This window comes from Chrysemys picta, chromosome 18, assembly GCF_011386835.1.
Source record: "Chrysemys picta bellii isolate R12L10 chromosome 18, ASM1138683v2, whole genome shotgun sequence".
In the NCBI taxonomy this organism is placed as follows: Eukaryota; Metazoa; Chordata; order Testudines; family Emydidae; genus Chrysemys; species Chrysemys picta.
This window is the reverse complement of record NC_088808.1, coordinates 17,949,865-17,974,242: the sequence shown is the minus strand read 5'-3', so window position 1 is coordinate 17,974,242 and position 24,378 is coordinate 17,949,865. Positions and strand designations below refer to the sequence as shown.

Genomic DNA, 24,378 nt, shown 5'->3' with positions numbered 1-24,378 from the left:
GGAAAATTAATTCAATTTGTTGAGGAAATGCCCATCTGTTCTCTCCGCCAAGGCTTTCAAAAGGGACAAGTGATTTGGGGACACTTAACTTGAAACACCTGATTTTTCAGAAACTGCTCCGCAACCACCTTCTGAAAATCAGGACCCTCTTCAAGCCATCTCAGGTTCGGCCTCCAAAATCACCTTTTGAAAGCGTTAGCCCGCTCGGGCCATTCCTGTGTCACATTGGCTCAGTTTGATGACCTCACACCACGCAGCATTTTTCATTTTGTTCCCTGAGGAATCGGTTGCATTGGAAAATGGCCGGCCAGACCATTTGAGCTGCTTGCTGACGTTCCAAAAACATTAAGGAATTCTAAATGTCAAGAATTCAAACAATGCAGCACTTAACGACCACACTTTTATATGGGAAAACAACAACAAAATTTCTCCAACTACCCCTTACAGCTTGAATGTGCAGCAAGTGTATGTTTGTGTGTGTGTGTTTCATTGTTTATAGCCCAGTTTCTGGCATCTTGTATTCAGCAGAATGTTATCTGAGGCTTTTAGGGACTCTCTTTTGCATATTGAATAAGGCTAATGTAGTTTTGTTGGGGGAAGTTGGATTGAGAAATCGGGGGTGGGAAAACTATTCCTAAGGATGTCCCTCATAATCTGCAGCAAAATCAGGCTTCAGATCCTCAAGTATAGTTTCCCAAGCAGCGTGTGTAAATGGCTTTAATAATCTTGTCTCATCGGCTTGCACTGAGCACCGTCCTTATTTCCACTCTTGCAGTAATTGCTTATGGAATGGTAAAACCTGACTGCCTGGCGAGAATGTCCAGTGGTACCTCAATTGATTGATTCTGTATGGCAGCGTGGCAGCCAGAGCTATAAAACGGTTCTGATTGTTACAGCCCTTTCGAGTATGGTTCAAGGGACTAGCACATTTGGAAGTTATTGCTTATGATTTCTTGTGCGTCTTGCAGTATCATTTTAAAGTTACAGCAGCCACAGTGCGGCTTGTTTAAGGTTTAGAACTGTGCATTGGTTTCATTAAAGGAAATGAAAGCTCTGGCAGTTTTTCTTTTTAATTCCCTGTGGCAAGACTTTGCTTTGTTTGTAATCTCTCATTCATAAAGAGAAGGGGGGGGGGGGGACCTACCGCCTCCTCAGTGCTTTGGAGGAAGATGGGAGGAGGCTACTATTATAATTAATATCATAGCTGTATTACTATTAGTAGCAATATGTGTCTGCATTATGGCAGACCCACTGGTTTGGGGCTACACAATTGCACTGTAGACACTCGGGCTGGAGCCCTCCCTTCTCCAAGGGTCCCAGAGCCCAGGCCCCGGTCTGAGCCCAAACATCTAGCCTGCAGTTTTAAAGCTCATGGGTGTTTTATTGCAGTGTAGACCTATTCTTAGAGGGCCCACAACTGAGATTGGGGTCCCATTGTTCTTGGTGCTGTACATACCCGTGGGCAGGAGACAATCCCTGCTGTTAAGAGCTTACAATATAAATAGAAAAATCTGACAAAGGATGGCAGAAAGGAAGTATTGTCCTTATTTTGGGGGAACTGAGTTACAGAGAGAATAAGGCCCCAGTCTAGCAAGTTCTTAAGCACTTGTGTAATTTTAAGCATGTTTGTAAGCCCACTGGAATCAATGGGGACTTGAAGTTAAGCACATATTTAAATACTTGGCTGGGTTGGGGCCTGAGGGACTTATACACAGGGCGTCTATAGAAAGAGCAGGCTCTCGAACCAGGATCTCCTGAGTCCCAGGGCAGTGCATTCGCCCCAAGACAATGGTGGGGATAATAATGCTTTCTTGACACTAGAAGAGTGGCTGTTCAAGCCTCGTTTTACAAAGGTGCTGAGCATTTATAACTTCCACTGAGTCCTTGGAAGGTGTTGGCTCCCAGGACCTCTTTAAAAAGCAGGCCCATTTGCATAAGTGCCTAGCTCTAGATTTAGGCTCCTAACTTTAGACCCCCACGTTTGTAAATTCTAGCCGTTCTTTATATTCAGAATCAAAGTTGGTGGCTTTGAGGTGGCAAAATGTTCAAAATTTAGTTAGTTCCACTTTTTTAAAAAAAAGGAAAAATACCCTGAAGTAGCAAACAATCTACTTGATCCTTAATTTCACTGGAAATCAAACTGTCGTAATTGCCCATGTCTCACAAGTGAATTCTTATGCTTAATAAGCTTGATAAGTAATAGCACACTGCAGTAGAGTCTCATCAAATCAAGAAAGGGCTTTTCCTATACTATTTTAAGTCATGCACAGTATGAACTTTATCTGATGCTGCAAACTGGCTCTGCATATCCTATTATGCATTTGGCCTACTAAATTTCAAATGCCACTAGCCTGTGGTGGCGCTTTCATTTTCTATAACTCCTTCTGTCAAAGGATCTCAAGGCACATATCTAGAGCTGTGCAAATAACAGACTTTTCCTTTTTGGTTCACCGGCCATTCTGAAAAATCGGGGAAAAGAATTGTTTTGTGTTGAACTGAAAACTAAGATTTTTTTGAAATTTTTTGGTGAATCGAAGCATGGTGGGGGGGAAATTCAGGTTGGTTGAACAAAATGTTTTGGTTCACTTTTACCATTTAAAAGTTTTTTGATTGTGTTTTTTAAATAAAATTAAAGAGACGTTTGCTATGAAAAGTCATTTCAAATCAAAAAGATCAAAATATTTTCTTTAAGAAATTCTTGAAATGAAATATTTTTGACTTTTTTGAGAATTTTTTGGGGGGGGGGGGGCGATTTTGCCCTGAACAATTTGAAACCAGCCCAAATTCACTAAATACTTTGGTATCACCAAAAAAAGTTTTGTCTGAAAAAGTTAATCCAGTTCTAGTCTTACCATTTTATAAATGGGGGAAACTGAGTCACAGAGAGGCTAAATAACATGCCGGGGGGAGGTGGCGGCGGCACACGTGTTTTGGCAAGGTTGGGAATAGAACCCAGTTTCCCTGAATTCCAGTCATGTGGTTTAAACTTGTTTCCTCTCCTGCTGCTTCTGTCATTTTTTTAAAAGGGAAACTCAACATTTATTTAAAAACGCTCATTAAAACGACAGCTTGCACATTTATCCATTAAAGTGCTAAGATTGATGTCGTGTCATTCGCATGAAGGCAGTGTTTTGCATAGCCTGGAGCTTGCAGGCAGGGCTGGTTCATGTTTTAAAGTAGGGTTGGTCCCTCTCTCTCTCTCTCTCACTCACTTTCTCTGTTTGGAACGTATTTGTTCGCTGAAGTGTGACATTACCAGAAATCACATTTTTACTTGACATTTCTCAGAGTCGCAGTAAACGGGGGAGATAAGCGGCACAGGAATAAAGATGAAATATAGAGCCAGGTTCCCAGCAGCTACCATCAATGGAAACGGAGCTCCTTTTGGCTTGGTTTGGTTTTTTTCTTCTCCTTGGAACTTTTGATCAGAAGAGCTGTTGATTGAAGTGCCTTGTTTTTAAAAAAAAAAAAAAAAATCCCCTCCCATAAACTGTTTCATTAAGAGTTGGATGAAATTTTTCATGAAAAACCTTTTTAGCTGAAAAATTCAGATTCGGGTCAACGAAACAATTCATGAATCTGGGTTGGTTTTGGTGAATTGTTTAAGCTGGGGGGGGGGGAAGAAAAGTGTTTCTGAATTTTAAAAAAACAAAACAAAAAAAAACCTTTTTGTTTTGGAAATTTTTTTCTTTAAAAACCCTTCAAATTGAAACAAAATGTTTTGTTTTGAGTCAACCAAAATGAGTTTCTGACATTTTATTTTGCCAATAAATTTTCAACATTTTCGTTCCAGGTTGACCCAATTCCATTTTTTTTTTTTTTTTTTTTTTTTTGGAACCAACACTCAAACTGTATAGTCAGTTATTTAGCCAGCTCTAATTTAATTTTCAAAGTATATCTGGGTGAGGATCTTAGCTGTGACTTAGACTGAAGGAGTTGGACTGTAAGTTGTTTGGGGCAGGGACTGTATTTTTGTTCGATATTTGTACAGTGCCTAGCACAATTGGGTCCGTGACTGGGGCTCCCTACACTGCTGTAATAACAGTGATGAGGATGATCGGGTGCTTGCCCGAATGAAACCTTTAAACGCTCTCACTATGGATGAGGGGTCAAAGTTATTAAGTCAAGCAAATGCCAGCAATAGTAGTAAAAAAGGATGCTTTGTCTAATAAAATAAGTTCCTAATTTTAGCTGTGTGTTTGGAGGGACTGTCCATAACAGACTCTAAAGAGAGATGGCCTTGTGAGCTATTTGGATAATGCCCTCCATTGTGCCTTTGATTTGTCAAAATATCGGCTTCTGGAAGTACTCTGTTCAGATGTGCTGGGACAGGAAGATGTCCAAGGTCAGGGAAAGTTCCTTGTTTCACTTTGGTATAATTTTTCTGTGCTGATCTCCAGTTAGTAATGTTTTCAGCCAGGAGAAACTTGGCCAAGTTCTGACACTCGCCAAGTTCTGCTCTCGATTTGCTGAATAATTCAGGTTCTCTGTTCACCATGTAAAAGTTAACTGTTAAATGCAAAACTATGGCTCGTGTTTTGTTGCCTCTTATGCTTCAGTTCCAAGCCATGTGTAGCAGGAGTTGAAGACCAGAAGGTCCCTCTTGCAGGCCTCATGCTGGAATTTACTGTAATTATCGGTTAGAGAAATGGCAGAATGACCAAGGCTGAAAACATATGAATGAGGAGGTAGGGATTTCTGGGGTGAAATCCTGGCTGCACTAAGATCAAGGGGACCAGGGGGAGTAAGATTCCACCCAGGAAGTCCTGCACTTTTCCCTCACTCCTGTACAACAAAAACAAGTCAGAGATGGGTCTCCTCACTTACAAACTTGCCCTTAATTTGTCATCGCTGGGTTATTTCATGTAAGATGTGATTTCCATTATTCACACAGTCCATCCCTTCCCAGCAATATTGTTTCCATTTCCCAGTGCCTCAATAAAACAATTTTTTTTGCCGTTGCAATAATGATCGCAATCCACGTAGTGCACATCTTAAGTCATATACATCATGTGTTAGATATTCTCTGGGAGATTTGCAGTGGTAGTGTAGCCATCTTGGTCCCAGGGAATGAGCGAGACAAGGGGGGAGGGAATCTTTTGTTGGACCAACATCCATCCATTGGTGAAAGGAGACAAGCTTTTGACCTCCACAGAGCTCTTTTTCTGGTCTTCTGTGGGGGAAGCAGGTATTACGCGGCCTGCAGTTCGCTGTATTAATTGTTGGGCTTTGCTTTATTTCTTTACACATGATCTTTTCCACAGGGGAGTGTGACAGTAAAGCATTTGCCAACCATATGTCTGATGCCTACAGCTGGATTGAAATGATGCTGGCAAGCAGCAGTTTCTGGTCTCTGTCGTTTGCTGGTGTTCAGGATTGTCTGTAAACTCAGAGTGCGCTAACATTGCCTATGCCTTGATTCATAACGCTTCCTGTCATCCCGATGGTTGTCACCAGCTAAGCAGAGTAGGGCCAGTGTCACTCTATTTGGATGGCAGAACTTCATGGACTGTCCATTAAGGGACATTCTTTCCTCCGAGTCGCTACACTGACCCAATGCCCCAGCTTGGCGTTTGAGGCCATTGAGCGAATAGAGGGTACCATATTCCAGATTATTAGGGTTGCCAACCTTCCAGGATTGGCCTCGAGTCTCCAGGAATTAAAGATTAATCTTTAATGAAAGGTTATGTCCTGGGATGAAATCTCCAGGAATACATCCAGCCCAAATTGGCAACCCTGCAGCTGATGCATTAAGCGGAGGCCCTGAACACGATGTGGTTCCATGGCACTTTTCATGTTAACCTGAATGGCGTGTTAAAATTCCAATGTGGTAGTTCTATTCTGCCTCCCAATGCTGCTTTTCCCCATTGCACGGTCTTCTTCTTTCCTTGTTTGCAAGTATTAAAGTGCAACGTGACCAAATTTCACTCCTCAGAGATCTGACTTTGCATCATGGCGTGACATAAACACCACTCCAGAACAAAACCAAAGTAGGACTTTGTTACACTGACTGCATGGGGAGCACAGGTAGAGGCCAAGGATGAATGCTTTTGGAAATCCCTCCTTCTGCAAAACAGCCAGCAAGGTAGCACTAACATACCAGAGACGTGCCTTCCAAATGCCCGACGATGACTTTGGAAAACACACAAGAGAGATGATTCCCAGAGAAACCATCCCCAGATTTACAAGAAACCCCATACGTGCTGGGACCAGACTCTGGGAGCATAGTTAATGCTGTGCAGTTACCCAGGCAGTGCAGAAATAATCAATAAAGCTCATGACTGGGTCTTGACGCTTTGCTTTAAGGTGTAACCAGGGGCATGTTATTCACTATCCTAAGGGACAGCAATAAACGTTCCGCCTTAGCGCATTGGGGCCATGCTGAGCCCAAAGGGCAGCTCTTAGCAGCAGGAGTGAGCGGTCAGTAGTTTTTCTTCTGTCTGCAGCAGTAGGTCACTTGGGGGTGTGTGACTGTCTAGCATCATTCACAACAACTTCTCACGTGAGTCAGGCACAATAAACATTCTAGTGGGGTGGAGGGGAGGGCACAGCAGCCTATCCATCTCTGCTCTTGTTTTCAAACTCTCGTGCTCCACGCCAGGCTTTGGTGCAAACCACAGCCTGCGCTGGGTTACTGTGAAACCTCTCTGAGCTGGCGGTTTTCCACGTAGAACATGCCAAAGGGAACAAACATCCCTTGTGGGAGCTCTGCCCAGTTTACACGCTTATTTTTAATTGCATGATTTGTGAAGGTGGTGGTGGTGGTTTTATCATTGACAGTAACTCCGAGAGGCCCCCATGAAGACTTCCGTGCTGCAGAATTGGAGTAGAGTTGATAGGGAGATGGACTACGTGATCTACCAGGGCTTTTCCATCTCCACTAGGAGTTCCTAAGTTCTTTGTACAATTCTGTGTATGAAAAACACAGTTTTTTATTTTATTACTATTATTCCCTATGAACGTTGCTGGCGGTCTTTGGTCAGGGACAGGGTGGGATGGGACACATTAAGAACACATTCTTTCAGCTTGATTCTGGACTTCGAGGACACTCAGGGAGGACAAAGAAGCCTTAAATTGAAAGGAGAGGCACCCCTGCGGAGGGATGGTATTGATCTGCCGTGAGGTCTCTGCACCAGCTCTGTTCCCAGCCTTCAGCCCAGGGTGTGTCAGGACCATGGCCAGAGCAGTCTGTCCTGTGGCTCCTGTGATGGGTTGCCCCCCTTCAAGATGCCACCTGATGTGCTGAGATACCACTGAGCCCACCTGTTCTGCCAGCCTGGGCCCCCTTTATCCTGTCTTGCTGAGCCAGACTCTTAAGCCTCCTCTAGCACACACAAAGGCAGGACCACACCCAGCTGCAGAATGACACAGACACTGAAATCAGCTCTGGGAAGACTCCACTTAAGGGACCTGCCCCAGCACTCGGGTGCCCACTTCCCTTGGAGTGCAGACCCAAAGGGATATTGTCTTGCACTATATAGAAAAATCTGCACAGCGCAAGCTCATAAAAATTCGCCCTCACCCTCAATGCAAAGAGAGAGATGCACAACTTCTTCCGCCCCCCCCCCCCAGTTAGAAATTGCACAAACGGGGTTTAATAATAAATAAAACAAATTTATTAACTATAAAAGGCAGATTTTAAGTGAATATAAGAGATAGCAAACAGAACAAAGCAAATTACTGAGCAAATAAAATAAAACACGCAGACTAAACTTAATACACTAATGGAATTGGCTACAAATAGTAATTTCTCACCTTAAAAGTTATTTCGGGCAGATTGCAAAAATTCTTGAAAGCCAGCTACACTGGCCTGCAGCTTGAAACTTCAGGTATTACTCACAGACTAAACACCCTTCCAATCTGGGCTCCACTGTTCTCCCCCCAGTTCAGTTGTTGCTTCCAGGTGTTTTTCAGTGTCTCTTTGGGCAGGGAGGCAGAGAAGAACCCCGATGATGTCACTCCCCTGCCTTGTATAGCTTTTGTGTATGGTGGGAACTCTTTGTCTTCCAGTGGAAAAACACTAGCATTCCAAGGTGGGGTCCTGTACCAGGTGACTCAGTCACATGTCTTTGCAGGGTTGTCGCAGCCATTCCTCACAGGCTGTTTGGAGTGTCCACAGGAAGACGAAGCTCTTTCACAGTCCATTGTCTCTGCTGATAGGCCATCAGCCCTGTCTGACTTTTTCATTGTTGTACCTGAAAGGCTAGTTGTGGGTGTTCCGCAAAGTAGCACATTTGAAATACAGATATGTGGTCAATATTCCTAACTTTAGATACAGAAATGATACATGAATATAAATTGGATAATCACATTCAGTACATTATAACCTTTCCAATGATACTTTACATGAGCCATCTTGCATAAAGTATATCTCGGTTATGCCATATTCCTATCATAACAATATTTCTATGAAGAATATGGGGTATAACGTCACAGCTCCTCTCTGCCCAACCCCAAGACTGGTCTAACTTGCAGGAGACTCCATGGCCCTAGAATGCAGGGGGCATTAAGATGGCCCATATCCCACCCAATTAACGGAGAATCAGGCTTGTATTTTTACCTGGATGATCTGAGGGATCTGGACCATGCAGAAAGCAAAAATAAACAAGATTGTGGGATCAGGGCCTTACTTTGCAATGAGCTACTGGTGCCCACGTGGGGCCCCTTCCGATCTGCACAGAGGCAGGCACCCGGCTACATGGAGTTCATTGCAGAATCATTGCCTAGAGTATGACGTTAGCTTAAAGAGAGCCCCCTAAGCTGCATTTTCTCCATGATTGATTGAGCAAGAAGTCTCTCTTATGGGGTTGGCTGCATGTTGGGGCAAGCGGGAGGGAGACAATGAAAAGTAGCTTTTCCTCTCCATGTCAGCTCGAAAACAGGGAAGAAATGTAGCAGAAGCAGATGGAATGCCTCCGGCCTGGGCTTTTGTAGGTCAGATGATTTGTTTTTCTGCTTGTTTGGTAAATTTAACTCCATTTAAGTATCTGTCTCTTCTTAATAATATGTTCTTTTTCCTGACCTCTTTACAAATCAGAAATGACAGTTATATTCAAGTGGCAGAACAACTGTGGGGACAAGTGCTCAAGGGTGAGGTTTGCAATGTCGAGGGAGTCTTGAAAATGTCTCCTGGGCTGATTGAGAAGTCTCCTCTTTGGACAGAATGTTTGCACCTTTGTGTGTGTGTGTGTGTGTGTGTGTGTGTGTGTGTGTGTGTGTGTGTGTGTGTGTGTGTGTGTGTGTGTGTGTGTGAGAGAGAGAGAGATGTCTTCTACTATAGCCTCAATTGCGGCAAGCCTTGGAGAGAGGGCTGAAGTTAATGAAATAACTTCTGCTAAATGGGGTTGAATACTCATGGTGGTATTTAGTAAATTTTAGTAATTAAACACTTTGTTTTTAAACTTTGCAATACCTGTAGCTGGCATTCTGTAACACGTACATGGGCCCAGATTCAGCAAAGCGCTTGCAAAGGTGCTTAACTTAAATAACTTGCTTAAGTATATGCATGCGAGTTCCTAAGTGCTTTGCTGCATAGCAGCATTGCCAACTCTATGATTTTATAGTGGGTTTCATGATATTTGGTGTTTTTCTTAAAGTCCAAGCTGCTGGAGTTATATTATTACATGAGAATTTCCTCTTTAATTAAAAAAAAAAATGATTTAGATCTCGTGGTTGCAAAGAAAACCTTGAAGATGTGAACGCTGAAGGCTCAAAAACGTGAAAGTAAATGAAAAGAACCCAAATCTATTATTTTTAAAAATTGTGAATCTTGTGATTTTTAAAGGCTTTGGTATGCTTTGGCCATATCAAAATAGGGATGCTTTCCTGAATTGCGTCCAGGCAGAATAACCCATAGCATTTTAAAGACTAACCGATTTATTTTGGCATAAGCTTTCGTAGATAAAACCCCCCACTGCTTCAGATGCATGGAGTGAAAATTACAGATGCAGGCATAAATATACTGACACATGAAGAGAAGGGAGTTACCTTACAAGTGGAGAACCAGTGTTAGCAGGGCCAATTCAGTCAGGCTGGATGTGGGTGTCACCTCCTCATCAGTTATTGGGAGTGGACCACGTCCACCTTGACTGAATTGGCCCTGTTAACACTGGCTCTCCACTTGTAAGGTAACTCTCTTATCTTCATGTGCCAGTATATTTATACCTGTATCTGTAATTGTCACTTCATGCATCTGAAGAAGTGGGGTTTTTACCCACGAAAGTTTATACCCAAATAAATCGGTTAGTCTTTAAGATGCCACCGGACTCCTCATTGTTTTCATGGTTACAGACTAACATGGCTACCCCCGATACTTGGCACCATAGCATTTTGATACTACATGGCAATATTAATTTTACTGAGTGATTTTTGTGCTTTCAAATGGATTTTATAGAGATCTAAACAGTTGTGAGAAAAAATGAGAAAACACCGCAGACTACGTTCAAGTGGAAAATACACCACAAGACACACAGCTTTGGCACTTGGCTAGAAGAGATGTTCAACATGCTGTATACAAGTAGAATGTTTGCCTTTTACTTTGCTACACCAAACCCTATGGGTTTTCCCTTTGTTAAAGGGCTGCTGTCCTGATAACAAGCTATTTAAACATATAAGAGTATACTACTTACTTTTACTGCAGTATGCTAGACATCCTACCGTCCAGATAGGTGGATGTGCCCAGGAGAGCTTACACACTCTTATGTGTGTGACTAGTCCCATTGAGATCAATCAGGCCTGGTTAACATCACTCGTGTGTTTGCAAGGATTTTAATTGTAGATGTGACTCAGCGACTGAAGCTATCGCACAATAGGAGAGTGGGTTGAGTAAGAACAATATCCAAGCCATTGTTAGGCATTTATGGCATGTGCATACCTTGATGATTCATTTAAAAGTGGTTCAGCATGCTAGAGCGGAAGTCATTCCTTGTGTAGGGGGACAACATGAGTATTAATGGCAACACTTTCGGGGAATCAAGGGAATGGGGAGTGTGTGTGTGTGCGCGCGCGCGGGGGGGGGGTGGGTCAAAGTTGTAAGATTGGAGTAAATTCTCTGTTGGTATACATGGGCATAACCCCTTTGCAGTCAGTGCAGTCACGCCCATGCATACTAGCAGAGAATTTGGCTCTCTGTCAGATATGAAAGCAAGGGGGGATTCATGTAGGGCCTTATTGTCTTGTCTTTGGCCTTCCAGCCCTTTACCTGTGTCCTTGACACCACCCTAGGGCTTATCTTCACTACCAAGTTTTGTTGACAAAACTTATGTCGACACCCAAAAGTCAACAAAACAAAAATCACCAAAGGGTGTTCACGCTTGCTCCCTCTGTCGACAGATCATGTCCACATGGGGGACACCATCATCGACAGGGTGAGACATACCCAGGGTGCATTGATCCCACAGTGCAGTGTTGTGGGAAGGGAGAGCTGAGCCCTGCGCATCTTGGGATTCTCTCAGAGTTCTCCCACAGCCCCCTCGGCTGCCGAGAGCAGCCTCACGAGTAGCTCTGGGAGCTCTCCGGGCTGAGGAATGGCAAAGCAGCCCAGCGGTCTGTCCCCCTCTGGCTGCAGGAGCAGTCTGCCTGCTGCTGTGTCCTAGTGCTGGGCAGAACAGGAGCAGTCCAATGATTCGCTGCTCTTTGAGCAGCACACAGACACTTCCCGGAGCTGTGAAAGGGAAGGGGCACATGCTTGCAGGGCAGCAGAGATCAAAACACTGAGCAGAGCAATCAGGCCAGGCATCGTGGGATACTGGCGGAAGCCAGTTCTGTGGACAAAACAATCAGCAGTGTCTACACTGGCTCTTTGTCGACAATAAAGGGAGGGGAAAGACAAAAGTCTCTCGTAGGGGTGGACGACTTTCGTCGCCAAAACTGGGTGTTTTCATGACAAAAGTCCCATTGTTGTGTGTACGGTCTTGCTGTTGTCGCCAAAAGGCAGGTTTTGGCCACAAAACTTGCCAGTGTAGACAAGCCCTTAGAGTGCTGAAATGGAAAACTCTGTTCATAGCCATGTGCATCCCTCCCTTTTTTTGGTGTTTGCTTCCTCTCCCCATCTACCCTCCAGAGCAACCACACAGGATTGTTTCACTTTATCTATCGTCAGTTTCACTTTCTGCTGTGTCTACAGTAGTCCAGTGCTTTGGGGTTGGGTTTTCAACGCTTCAGGAAATGTTGAAACGGAAAAAGGAACAAAAAAATGCAATCAAATTCCTCCAATTGAAATTCTTTCTTTTTTAACCCCTTTCGCCCCCCCAAAATTCTGATCCTATTTTGTAAAATCCCCCAGCCATCAACCCACCTTCTTTCTTTAACTACACCTGCATTTTCAGCTTAGTGTAGACAGCAGATTTTTAAGTTGAACGTAGGCAATTTTCAAAAAAGTGAAATTCAAGAAAGTTTGATTTAGGGGGAGAGAAAAATCAAACCAAGCAACTAACGAATTCAAAAGGGGGAACAAAAAAACAATTAAAGTCCTCTGACAAAAAAACAGGTGCTAAGAAAGACGAAAGCCATTTATAGTACCCCAGATACTACCAAATGTTGAATCCAGCTGTGCCTGGAATCTAGAGGGATTTGGCCGTATTGAAAGGTCAAAAGGTTTCGTCTTGCTTTCTTGTTAAGTGTCTTGTTGGCAGAGTCTCGGCTGATCTCTCTCTTTCCGGAGAGATCCTCGGAGTGCTGGCTACAGCCCTGCGGATACCTGTGTTGTATGCTTTAAATGTCACCAGCCTAACCCCCCACTCTGCTTCGTACCGTCACCAGCCTCCTGGCTAAGGAGGGGTTTGACAGGGTCTGAATCATGATCCACCAGAGATTGGTAGTGAGCATAAGTGCTGGAACTAGGGCTGCTGGCTGCTTCACCTCCTGGCTTGAAGTAGTAACGACCCACATACATGGTTTCTGCCTTCAGCACTCCACCTATAAAATCGTTCCAGCACCACTGGTCGTGAGCATGACCTGAGGCATTCCTGTCCCCTGCTAGCCTGGGCAGCAAGAATCCAAGAGCAGAGCCCATGTTTTCCTGCATGGCAATAAAGGTGAAGTGGCCAGATTTGAAAGAAAGTCCAACACGGTGAGCATCACAATGGAAGCTGATGGATCCTGAGATCTTCAGAAAATCTGGTCCTAATACTGAGTTGCCAGTTCATGATGTCACCTGATAATCCTAGTAAAGCTTTGCATTTACATGTCATCCTGCATGTGAGGATCTCAAAGCAGTTTTATAAACACTTCCTAACATCTCTGTGAGGTAGGTAAGAACTCTTATCCCCGTTTTACAGATGGGGAAATTGAATCCCAGGCAAGGTAGCACTTAGTGAAGATCAGATATTCTGTGGCGGTGCCCGGAATAGAACCCAGGAGTCCTGACTGCCCCTCCCAGGTACTAACCACTTCCTTGGAAGTTCACTAGCTAAAGAGAATTTTGTGGTGCCAGGCAGTGGAGGAAACTGTTGGAAAAGGGGAGACCAAGGAAAGAAAATATTGTAATGAAATATAAAATAGGTTTTAATTTTTTTTCTTTGCAGGGACTGCAAATTGATGGCTGCATGTGTGTAAAAGACAAAAAGCCGTTTTTCTTTTTTTAAAAAAATGAAGTGTGTGTTCAATTTTTCTCATTAAAGGTCAAAATTGCAACGTGTTTTGTCAATTTATAAAAGTTATCAGAGCTATAGCTGGTAGAAAAACAGGATGAATTTTTCACAGCAGACACAAAAAATTCATGCTGGCTTTTTTCTTGTTGAAATATTAATGAGTCTTTATTTTTGGCCATTTATCAGATTCTGGGTCAGTCTATTATGAAAACAAGACAATGAGCCAAGTTCACCATGATATAAGTGGACACAACTGCGTTGAAATGATAGGAGTTGAGCCCACTTTCCGCGAGCAGTGAAATTTGGCTCAAGCTATTTATTTCATGTGCAAAAAAGATCATAAATCATCCAATAGAAGAATGCAAGGCTAGAGTTTGTCAAGAGGTACTGGTTATTGCATAAAACCATTAGAGCAGATCTAGAATTTTTGTGCATGAGCTCCAAGATGGAATTTCCTTGTATTACATTGTTACCTATTTCTTTCCTTTATATTAGAAGGTTAACATTTTTGTGTTTCCATTCAGCAGCAAAACCAAAAGTTGTGTTAGCATTGATAGAATGTCATGTGAACACTATGATCACTATGTGTGTCTGACGAAGTGGGTATTCACCCACGAAAGCTTATGCTCCCATACTTCTGTTAGTCTATAAGGTGCCCCAGGACTCTTTGTCGCTTTTTATGTGCTGTCACATCAGTCTTTAAAGCCCTTGTTTGTTGTCTTCTGATTCGTTGGAATGTTCTAGTTTTACTTTGCCTTTTGATAGGGTTGTGATCTGAGTTTAATAAAGTTTAGTGGGACAGGGACGATCTTTCTGTTCTGTGTTTGTGCAGCGCCTAACACAATGGGTCCTGATCAATGACCGGGGCTGCTGGGAACTACCACACAACTGATAATAAGGGCCTGTTTGTCAGGGGAGCCATGCACTCACATTTCAGTAGTAGTCAATGGGAGCAGCAGATGTTCAGCAGGTCTGAAAATTGATCCCCAAGTATCTTTCTCTCCATTAGTTTTAGTGATAGCTTCCCTTTTCTATTGTAATCACACCAGGTTGTTGTTTTTTTTTTCTCCTTTCCAGGTGATATCAGCTGTATCCAGACTTTCCCACCACAGTATCGTTCAAACCAAAGGAATTAGGTAAGATTCTTTTAACATGTTGCTTTAGATAAAATTGGCTTCCCCTAGTGCTTAATCACATCGGAATCTATCAAGATAATAAGTTGGCAGTGTGCATGTTAAAGTTAGACACCAAACAGGCTGCCTTTGTGATCAGTACATGGTGCTTATTAAAGTGCAGTGCTGACGATAGTTTATACGTTTCCCCAGCAGTACAGACTCCTCCCTGGATCGAACCAGGGATGTCTTACAAGTGTACTTGGTAGTTACAGAATTTCTTCTGAGTTAGGTAAGATCAGCGAATTGAAATATTTCTCAGATCATTTCCTGTACTTAAGTGCACTATATGCTTAGCAGACTCCTGGTGACGTTTCTGTGGGGGAAGAACCAGGAGCAGGATATCTCTTAACTTCATCCATACTTTTCTCATCTAATGTTTAGTCTGGTTGAGTCTCCTGGAATATCCAACAGTGAATCAGGGTCTCTGGGGGGAAAAAACAATCCACAGAACCCAGAGGAATGCTCACAAATATCTGTCTTCTTTGCACTCGTTATCTGCTGGAGTTTTCGGTGACTCCATGGCTGTTTGCCTTCATGATCCTCAGATTCTGCTCGCTCTGGCCACATGCTGATAAAGGGAAATGCAACCTAGGCTGACTTGTACAAAACCGCAGGTCTCTGCTACCTTGAGCTAGGGGAACGGCCAGAGCTGCAATCTATGTGGCATTGTGCTCCTGTAATTATTAATTGTTGGCAAATTTCCCAGAGGAAACGTTAATCTGCAACTTCATCGCATAGCTCAGGGGTGGCCAACCTGAGCCGGAGAAGGAACCAGCATTTACCGATGTACATTGCCAAAGAGCCACAGTAATACGTCAGCAGCCCCCCATCAGCTCCCCCACATCCCCGCTCCCAGTGCCTCCCGCCCACCAGCAGCCCTGCCGATCAGTGCTTCCCCCTCCCTCCCCGCATCTCCCAATCAGCTGTTTCGTGGCATGCAGGAGGCTCTGGAGGGGGAGGAGCGAGGGCATGGCAGACTCAGGGGAGGGGGCGGGAAGGGGTGCAGTGGGGGCAGGGCCTGTGGCAGAGCCAAGGGTTGAGCAGTGAGCACCCCCCGGCACATTGGAAAGTTGGCGCCTGTAGCTCCAGCCCCGGAGTCGGTGCCTATACGAGGAGCCGCATATTAACTTCTGAAGAGCCGCATGTGGCTCCGGAGCCACAGGTTGGCCACCCCTGGCATAGCTGATACTACTTCTCTCCCTCCCCCCACCAACAACTTAAAATAAAAGCTCCACAGGGCAAAGATGAGGACACGGCTCAATTTCCTGAGGATTCACATCGTGTTTAATACAGAGAAACTGCTGGTGTGACTGTTAGCTAGGGCATGAACCGGTATTAATGGAGGGGAACAGGTTTGGTTTATGGGCTATTTGGCACGGTAGTTGGGAGGGACCTTTTCCTAATTGCTTGAACAATAGGGAAGGTGTTTAAAAAATATATCAACGGTACAAATCCACCCTCCTCTTGTCGTCTTTATGGAATTCCTTGCAAAACGTTTTTAAATGATTGAGTTGCTTATAGTGCAGTTTTATTAGCCAGTGAGACAACATCAGAGCAAAGAGTGTGTAGGTAGTTTGCATGTGTGCAGTCACTGCAGGGTGGGCACCGATAGAAGTGAGGGGGAGACGTTTCCTCCTCCTAAGCTTTTTACAGTCCTGTGTATTTCCCCTCTCCCAATAAATCTGCAACACTCCTGCGTTTTCACCCCAACTGTCCTTAGGTTTTATGGTGACTTGCACCTCTGTTCTGTACGTTCCCAAAATAACCCCCACAGAGTGTTTGGGCACGTCTTCACTACCCGTTTGGGCACGTCTTCACTACCCGCCGGACCTTGGTTGACTTGCCGCCATCCTCACAGCCAGGTAAGTCGACCTAAAATATCCAACTTCAGCTACGCTATTCACGTAGCTGAAGTTGCGTATCTTAGGTCGACCCCCCGCTGTAGTGTAGACCTAGCCTTTGTTTGTTTTTTTTAATCAAACTTTCTTGTGGCATCTGGTAGAATCCTGGGTTGTTCCATGCAGGAAAACTGGGATCTTGGTCACGCAAGCCTAGTTCCTCTTTTTGGGAATAAACACCCTTCTGTCTTGTTGGATCTACAGCCATCCTGGGCCTGAAATGAGGCACCCCCACAAGGGTGGCTGTCCCCCTTTCCTACCACTCACTTCAAAGGCTGGCTGCTGTCATTGAAATGCTAATGACGGTTAAATAACTGGCCAGGAAAACCCTAGCAAATCAGGCTCCAGTCACTGAAATGTACTGTGTATTTATACCTGCTACTGTATTTTCCACTCCATGCATCTGATGAAGTGGGTTCTAGCCCATGAAAGCCTATGCCCAAATAAATTTGTTAATCTCTAAGGTGCCACAAGGACTCGTTGTTGTTTTTGCTGATACGGACTAACACGGCTACCGCTCTGAAATGAAGGGGATTATGTGGGCTAGAGGGAGCCAGTTGGAGATTTTGGTAGTTCACAACCTGCAGGGCTAATGTGGAGCCTGATTTCATTGGGTCGGTGTCCTGGCTATGACTAAAAGAACAGGGAAAAGCTGTTTTCGTTGTTTAAAAGTCCAACTCGTTCTTTATGATCAGTGTGGGAAGTTTGATACTGACGTTTGACACACTGATCCCCTTCGCTGTGATGGTCTGATTCCCCTAACCTTGGGGGAGCTGGATTCCGGCCGCCCCCTCAGCCTGCACTTGACAACTCTAGTACTGGGGGGACTGCTGTGAAGGGCTGAGCTTCCGGGCGAGGTGCTGTGTTGCTCTTGTTAGGCACAGCCGGTTGGAACCGGAAACAAAATGAAGCTGAGCTCCTGCAAACAGCTTAAGCGCCAAGCAATCACTGAGCCCCGCAGCAAGGCTCCATCAGGGTGGCGAAACAACCTCGTGTGTCAGAGAGGGCAGTGCCGAAAGATCCCTGGCTACCCAGATCTTCAGGGATCTGACTCGGAAAGGGGCTGCATTGGGGTGCTGACTTTCGCCATGGGGCTGCAGTAGATTCATAGTGCAGGCTTGTCTGGGAGAATGCCTTCCCTTTGGCACATCTGCCCATGGCAGGCTCGCTGCAAAAACGGCGCTCCAGTTTGCACATACAGGCTACTGCCGTTGAATGAGTCATGGTCTAGAACTCCCAAGTTCACTTCCCAGCTCTGATCCTTTCTCTATGGCCTTGGGCCAGTCACTTCACCCCTTTGCTTTAGGCCTGGTCTACACGCAGATTTTGTATCAGTCTAACTGTTGGTTAGGGGAATGATTTTTGTTGTTTTTACTGATATGGTTATACCAGTGCAACCCCCAGTGTGGAGACAGTCATAGCGGCGGTCAGCTGATTCCCCTTCCCATACAAGAATAGGCATAAGGCGCCTTTATAGTGATATAACTGTAGCCACACTCTGGGGTTTGTACCACTGTAACTATGCTGATCTAGTTAAAGGGATGCAAGTTTTGTGTGTAAGATGAGCTCTAAACAGGGAAACTGACCGATTCCACAAGGTACAATGGGCAGTGTAGTGAGTGAATGTTTGTAAAGTGCTTTGAGGATCAAAAGCACCATCTGAGTTAGGCACTGTTTATTATTCAGAGTAGTCTTGAGTCCTGGAGAAGACTATAGTGATTATTATTTTAAGGGAAAAAAGCATCAAAGCATTATGGGAGCGGGGGGAAGGGAAATCCACATGTATAGATTACACGGACATTGCACAAGGTAATCTTAAAAATGTAGGCCCTTGCTTGGCGTGTTGCTTACACCATCTTGCAGTTCTTTCACTCTTTCCTAATCACTTACCCAGGTAGGAAAGGTGTATTATTACTTTATAGGAAGAGCAGGCTGGCCATACTGCTAAGCCTGCTGTAGATAAATAACATTCTGCAAGGCCTGAACCACGCTTCCATTGAAGTCAATTGGGAGACTCCCATTAAGTTTAATGGGGGGCTGGGTGGAACCCCAAGTCCAGTAGACAGTCGGGAGGCAAGAGGCCTGATGGCTTGCAGTCCATTGGGGTGATATTCTCCCCCCCCCCCCCCCCCACACACACACAGTATAGCAATTAAATTTTTACATTTGTTTTATTACAGGCTTTCAAAAGGCCCATTAAACTCTCTTATCTGGAAGTCTTTGGCATAGTAATTACAGAAGCAAAGAGTGGTGTTGACACTTTTTTTTTTTTGCTTTCTGACTCCGTTTTTCCTACGTGTTAACCCCACCTTCCCCTGTTCGTCAGCTGCCCGTACAAGAATACATAGTGCTGATCACTTTCTTTACCCTCAAAAAAAAAAAAAAAAAGCCCATCAAAGTTCTTCCTCTTCTCACCATCACCTACCCCAGCAATAAGAACATACATACCTTTTGTCCATTCCAGCATTTTTTTTAAAGTAGATCACTTCTTGCACAGTCATCTTAAAAAGCCTTGACTAGGGAAGCCAAGCGCAGATGAACTTTATATGAAAACTAGCAGCAGCTTTTGCTCTCTGAAATGACTGCAGACATCTGCCATCTCGGAATCTGATCCCTGCTCTTTTTGATGCAGGTCTCCACAGACCGCAGCAATCCCCTCCCTGCCTTAGGGAGGTTGTTTTTTATGGATGTCTTAGGATCCCAGGGCCTGGGCTCTAGCCCGAATGTCTACACTGCTGTTTTATGTCCACGCAGCCCACGCTCTGCGTGCCCAAGTCACCTGCCCCAGGCCAGCTGCGGGTGTTTTATTGCAGTGTAGGTGTACTTTAAAGGTCTGACCCAAAGTCTGTTGCAATCAGTGGAAAAACTCCCATTGACTTTTGGCTTTGGATCAAGCCCTAAGCACTTAGAAAACCAAACAAATATAGTCCCCTTGTTCACACATTGTATATAGTCTTCAGCACTGTTAAATGAAGGTATTTTCTCCCACAACGTATTTTTTGGCTCTAGGCTTTGGGATCATGCAGGAAAATCCATATTTAAAAAAAAAAAAATTCCTCCCCAAGTCTATATTGTTTTTTTTTTTAAATCTGTTCCATGATCATGCAATCTCCCACGAAGGACTGAAAGATAAAACAAAACTCATATGTTACTCAGTAACCGAAGGAATCTTTCTACCTAATAAAGACTTTCTAGCTGTGTGGACCTTGCCAGAGTGTAGCTATGCAGTGATGACAGAGTGTTTCCTCCAAAGAACAAGCTACAAAGAGCAAAAGCCTATTGTTAACGAAATGTTTTGTTTGCAGTATACCACTGCAGTTGGACTTAATATATGGTAGCTGTAGCTACAGACGACGCTGCATGTTTACTACTTGTGCTGTGTTATAATTTCAGTGGCAAATTTTTGAATTCATTTGGAGTGCCGTGTAGCCCTGAGTGCATGTTGCATTGACTTACCTCCCAGCTGGTGCTCTGCCTCTATTGATTGCTAAAATAAAAACGGGGTTTATCTGTCACACAAGGTGTTTTGTTCAACATAAGTTGTTATCCCTCCCACCGTCATCTCCCCACTAATTAAAAAAGCCCCCCCCCACACACACACACAATTACAGGACCCACCACCCGCTGTCTGTTGTGCTCTGGGTTGCTGTGGGGCAGCTTAGTCCACAAAGGCCAGTTTGGTTTCAAACCGTGACACACCACAGTGAGCACGTCCCTTGACTTTTTGAATACTCTTCCATGCATAATGAGCTTCTTGCTGCAAAGGGAGGTTTGTTCCCTTAAGAAGAGACTTTTTCTGCCTGTATCTCTGGCTCAAGGCCTTCAAAGGAAGAGGATGATGTTGTGGTTAAGACACTAGATGGGCCTGGGTTCAATTCCTGGCTCTGCCACAGATTCCCTGCCTGGTTCTGGTCACATCACTTAATTACTCTATGCCTCCTTTTCCCCTCTGTCCAATGGGGATGATGATACTTCCTTTGTCTTGTCTCTTAGAGTGTTATGCGTATCTGCAGCACCTAGCACAACTGGCTTCTGAGCTCAGTCAGGGCCTCTAGGTGCTACAGAAATGGAATAGTATTTTTTCCTATAGCACGCCTCACTGTAATAGCCAAGTGTAGTGTTTTTTCACAGTGCAAAGTGGATACACGGTTGGGGATACAGAGACGGAGGTGGTTCTGGTGTAATTTTTCATCCCCAGAGAGAAGGACTCTCCGTTTAACCCCTTTCTCTCTGTTTCATACTGCCCCCATCACCATAGTATCTTAGTACCTTCTATGTAAAATCGATAGCTGTAGTGAAGTCCCTAGTGGACTTCCTGGAATCTCTGGTGCTGCTGCCACATAGTATCAATACACTCCCCAGTCAATCACAGATCTAGTCAGCTGATTGCTTTACTCTTCCCCAGTGGCTTTGTTAATCCCACTGCTGACACCAGCCTTGAAGCAGGTGGGGAAATAATGGCGCACCAGCGGAAGAGCTGCCGTTGAAGGAATGGACCGTAGTCTCGTTGGTGGACAGAGGAGGGAATTCGGCAATCCCAGTCCGTACCAAATTTGGTCACTTCCCTGAGATTTAACAGGCTTTTCTGTGCCTTGCCCTTGCCTTGCTATAGTTACATCTCCTTTCCTTTTAAAGAGGGCAGCTGTCACGAGAAGAGTATTCTCAAATGGATGAGTTTGAGAGCCCTTTGGGAGCCCAGCTATTCGCAGAGCCTGTGCTAATGTAAATGTCTAATAACTGGATTAATGGGGTATGTACGGTGTAAAAAAGGAACTGTAAACAGTACGTGCATTGCAAAAATCCCCCACTCTGTGTGCGGCTGAATTACGCTGGTGGAGACACTTTCAAAACCCCAGTGCTTTACAATACAGTGACTGTTCTTAAAGAGAAGTTTTGTGTAATTAAAACAGCTACCATGACTACAATAATCCGTGAGCTGGGCAATATATCAAAGCCGATGAGACTCAAAGAAAAAACCCTTTTTCCTTGCAACTGTATGCTGCATGATGGATTGATAATTGCAGCAGAAGAAAATAATTGGGAAGGATCACCAAATTAGTGTGAATGGTGCTAGTTACGGAGCACAGATGGGCTCAGCAACAAATGCTCTAATACATACTGTGATCACTGGTAATAAGAATTACATGTGGTCTTCTGGGATCCCCACCCACAGAATCTCAATCCACATTTTCCTTGGCAAGGGAGATGATTTAATGGATTTCAGACCAATCTCCTAGCCAAAGCCCATTGAGACATTTGGCACTGATTTTTATCTGGGCATTTTAGCCTACAGATGATGGTAATGATTCATTGTTGTTCTACTGCATTGAATAGCCGACACAGCCCCAACTTGAAGTCATGTCTCCATTGTGCTAGGTGCTGTACAAACATACAGTGGAAGACAGTCCCTGTCCCAAAGACCTCACAGTTTAACTAAAGAAGAGTGAGATCAAAGAAGTATTATTGTCCCCATTGACGGATGAGGACACCTCAATTCAACAAGCAGTTGCCTGTCTTTAGGCGTGTGGGTAGTCCCATTAGCTTTCAAGTACTTAGAGTTAGGCATGTGCTTAAGTACCTTGCTGAATCGGGGCAGAGAGATTGTGATTTGCCAGAGGGAGTCCATGGCAGAGCTGAGAACTGACCTCCATTCTTCTGAGTCCAGTCCTGTGCCTCAACCAAATGACCATGCACGCTGCAGCTGACTAAGGCTCCCAAAGGCAGTTCACACAAGCTTTGGGCTTTCAAAGGTGTGCTTGCATACTGAAGTCCATGGCAGATCTCCTGATGATTTCAATGAGCACGGAATTGGTCCTTTCATCTGAGAGGGCATTTTTTTTCTTTCATTAAAGTGCTGGAATCCATCTTGCACACCCAAGCTTGGTGAGTGCAGCAAATTAGAACTTAGCCTAGGCGGTGCCAGGTTGCCAACTATCCCTGTAGAATCATCCAATGTGGCTATTGTGGCTTGCTCACTTGGTGCCTTACCGCATCTCTAGAAGGATAAACTATGATTACTATCCTCAGAAGGCAAACACAAGGGGTATATGGCTTCTATACAGTGACACGGCGCTTGTAATTACCTCCCGGCTCTTGTTTGCCTGATTATGAATAGCACGTTCAGGAAATACTCTTGGATTCGGTGCGATCCCCGCCCATCTCTCCGAAATGAACGCGTTGCTTCAGGAGACGGCAGCTGGATTTATTCCCAGCCACTCACATGTGGTTGCTGTTTAATTGCCTCTACAGTGTGAAAACCTCTTTCAAGCAGGCTGCATATTCCTCTGACGCAAGGAGGACACCAGACATTACTGGAGAGTCGGGTGGCACCTTAAAGACTAACAGATTTATTTGGGTATAAGCGGGTTTTTTACCCACGAAAGCTTATGCCCAAATAAATCTGTTAGTCTTTAAGGTGCCACTGGACTCCTCATTGTTTTTGTGGGTACAGACTAACAGAGCTACCCCTCTGACACTTGAGAAATTATAGGATAAATTTTGAGGCTTTGAGAAGGTATCGTGTGTTGCAGCCTGTTTTTGATTAATCACCAGTCAGGTTAAACAATAGAGAGAGTGAGAGATTGTTAAACACTGGAATAAATTGCCTAGGGAGGTTGTGGAATCTTCATCTCTGGAGATATTTAAGAGTAGGTTAGATAAATGTCTATCAGGGATGGTCTAGACAGTATTTGGTCCTGCCATGCGGGCAGGGGACTGGACTCGATGACCTCTTGAGGTCCCTTCCAGTCCTAGAATCTATGAATCTATGAATTGAATGGGGATAAATGATGGCGACGTGGTGAAAGAGGAGATTTTAAGCGTATGTGTTAGACATGTCCAGTCATTAGAGATTATTGAAAGCCATTCATAATCAAATATTACAAACTGTTGGATATCTCTGACCAAAGGATCCCTTGGTGATCCTCCCGGGACTTCCTAGCGAAAATGGTCAAATGAAAAGAAACGAAGAATTAATCTCTTTGGCTAGTAGATACTTGGGGATTGACAGCCACAGTGTAAAAAGAAAAACTGGCCAAAACGAGAGGAATTATTTTGTTTTTATTTTAAAAGGGAAGTTGCTATGGGAAAATTAAATGTCCAAAGTCACTTTTTAATAAAGCTAGGCTCTTGGCTTCAGTAATACTTTGTGGCAGTGAGTTCCACCGGCTGAATGTGGGCTGCTTGGGGTGGGTTGGAAAGCATGTCCTGTTTGAAATGTATATTTCCCTTGGAAACTGAGTTCTGCAAGCGGAGCAAGAGGTTTAGAAATAACGACTCATGCTGCCTCATCCGTTTTTAATGTGTGTGCACAGTGCAGCTATTTGAAAGATAAAGGCGTTAGCGGGTTCAAAGAGCCCTTCTGGAAAGTAAATCCCTTATATGTGAACTGAACCCCCTGAAGTGATTCTGCACTGACACCGCAGCTAATCAAGTGGATTTTTTTTTAAAATCCCACTATTAGCAAACGGGGGTGGTGGTCAGACCTGCTTGCATAGTGAGGGCGCTCAGTCTCTTGGCCAAGCCGTGGCTGGGCACTGAAGCTGCTTTGGTGGAGGGACGGAGAATGAGGACTTGTCTGTACTTGCTTTGGGGAGCTAGGTCTGGGTTCTGATCTTTCTTGAGGCTTTTTTCCCCCCACGGCTAAAGAGCTGGAGTTTTTTGCCTCAGGGTCACGGTGTGTGTGTGAGCGATCCCCAGGCAAAACCATGAGATCAG

General features: G+C 44.4%; 2 protein-coding genes across 5 annotated transcripts in view; one reads left to right on the top strand and one right to left on the bottom strand.

The window, feature by feature from the left end:
- The window catches only part of LOC135976492 (spidroin-1-like), a 925,731-nt gene that overhangs the window by 325,186 nt on the left and 576,167 nt on the right, over positions 1-24,378 (bottom strand). The window lies entirely within an intron of this gene.
- VAV2 (vav guanine nucleotide exchange factor 2) overlaps positions 1-24,378 on the top strand; it is a 310,659-nt gene that overhangs the window by 179,016 nt on the left and 107,265 nt on the right. For all 4 annotated transcript variants that reach the window (XR_010593637.1, XM_065572399.1, XM_008169092.3 and 1 more), the window contains one exon: positions 14,667-14,725. Coding sequence is in view for 3 of the 4 variants with exons in the window: in XM_065572399.1 (XP_065428471.1) it covers positions 14,667-14,725 (59 nt within the window). In the remaining variant the exon portion in view is untranslated. The remainder of the gene's footprint in view (positions 1-14,666; positions 14,726-24,378) is intronic.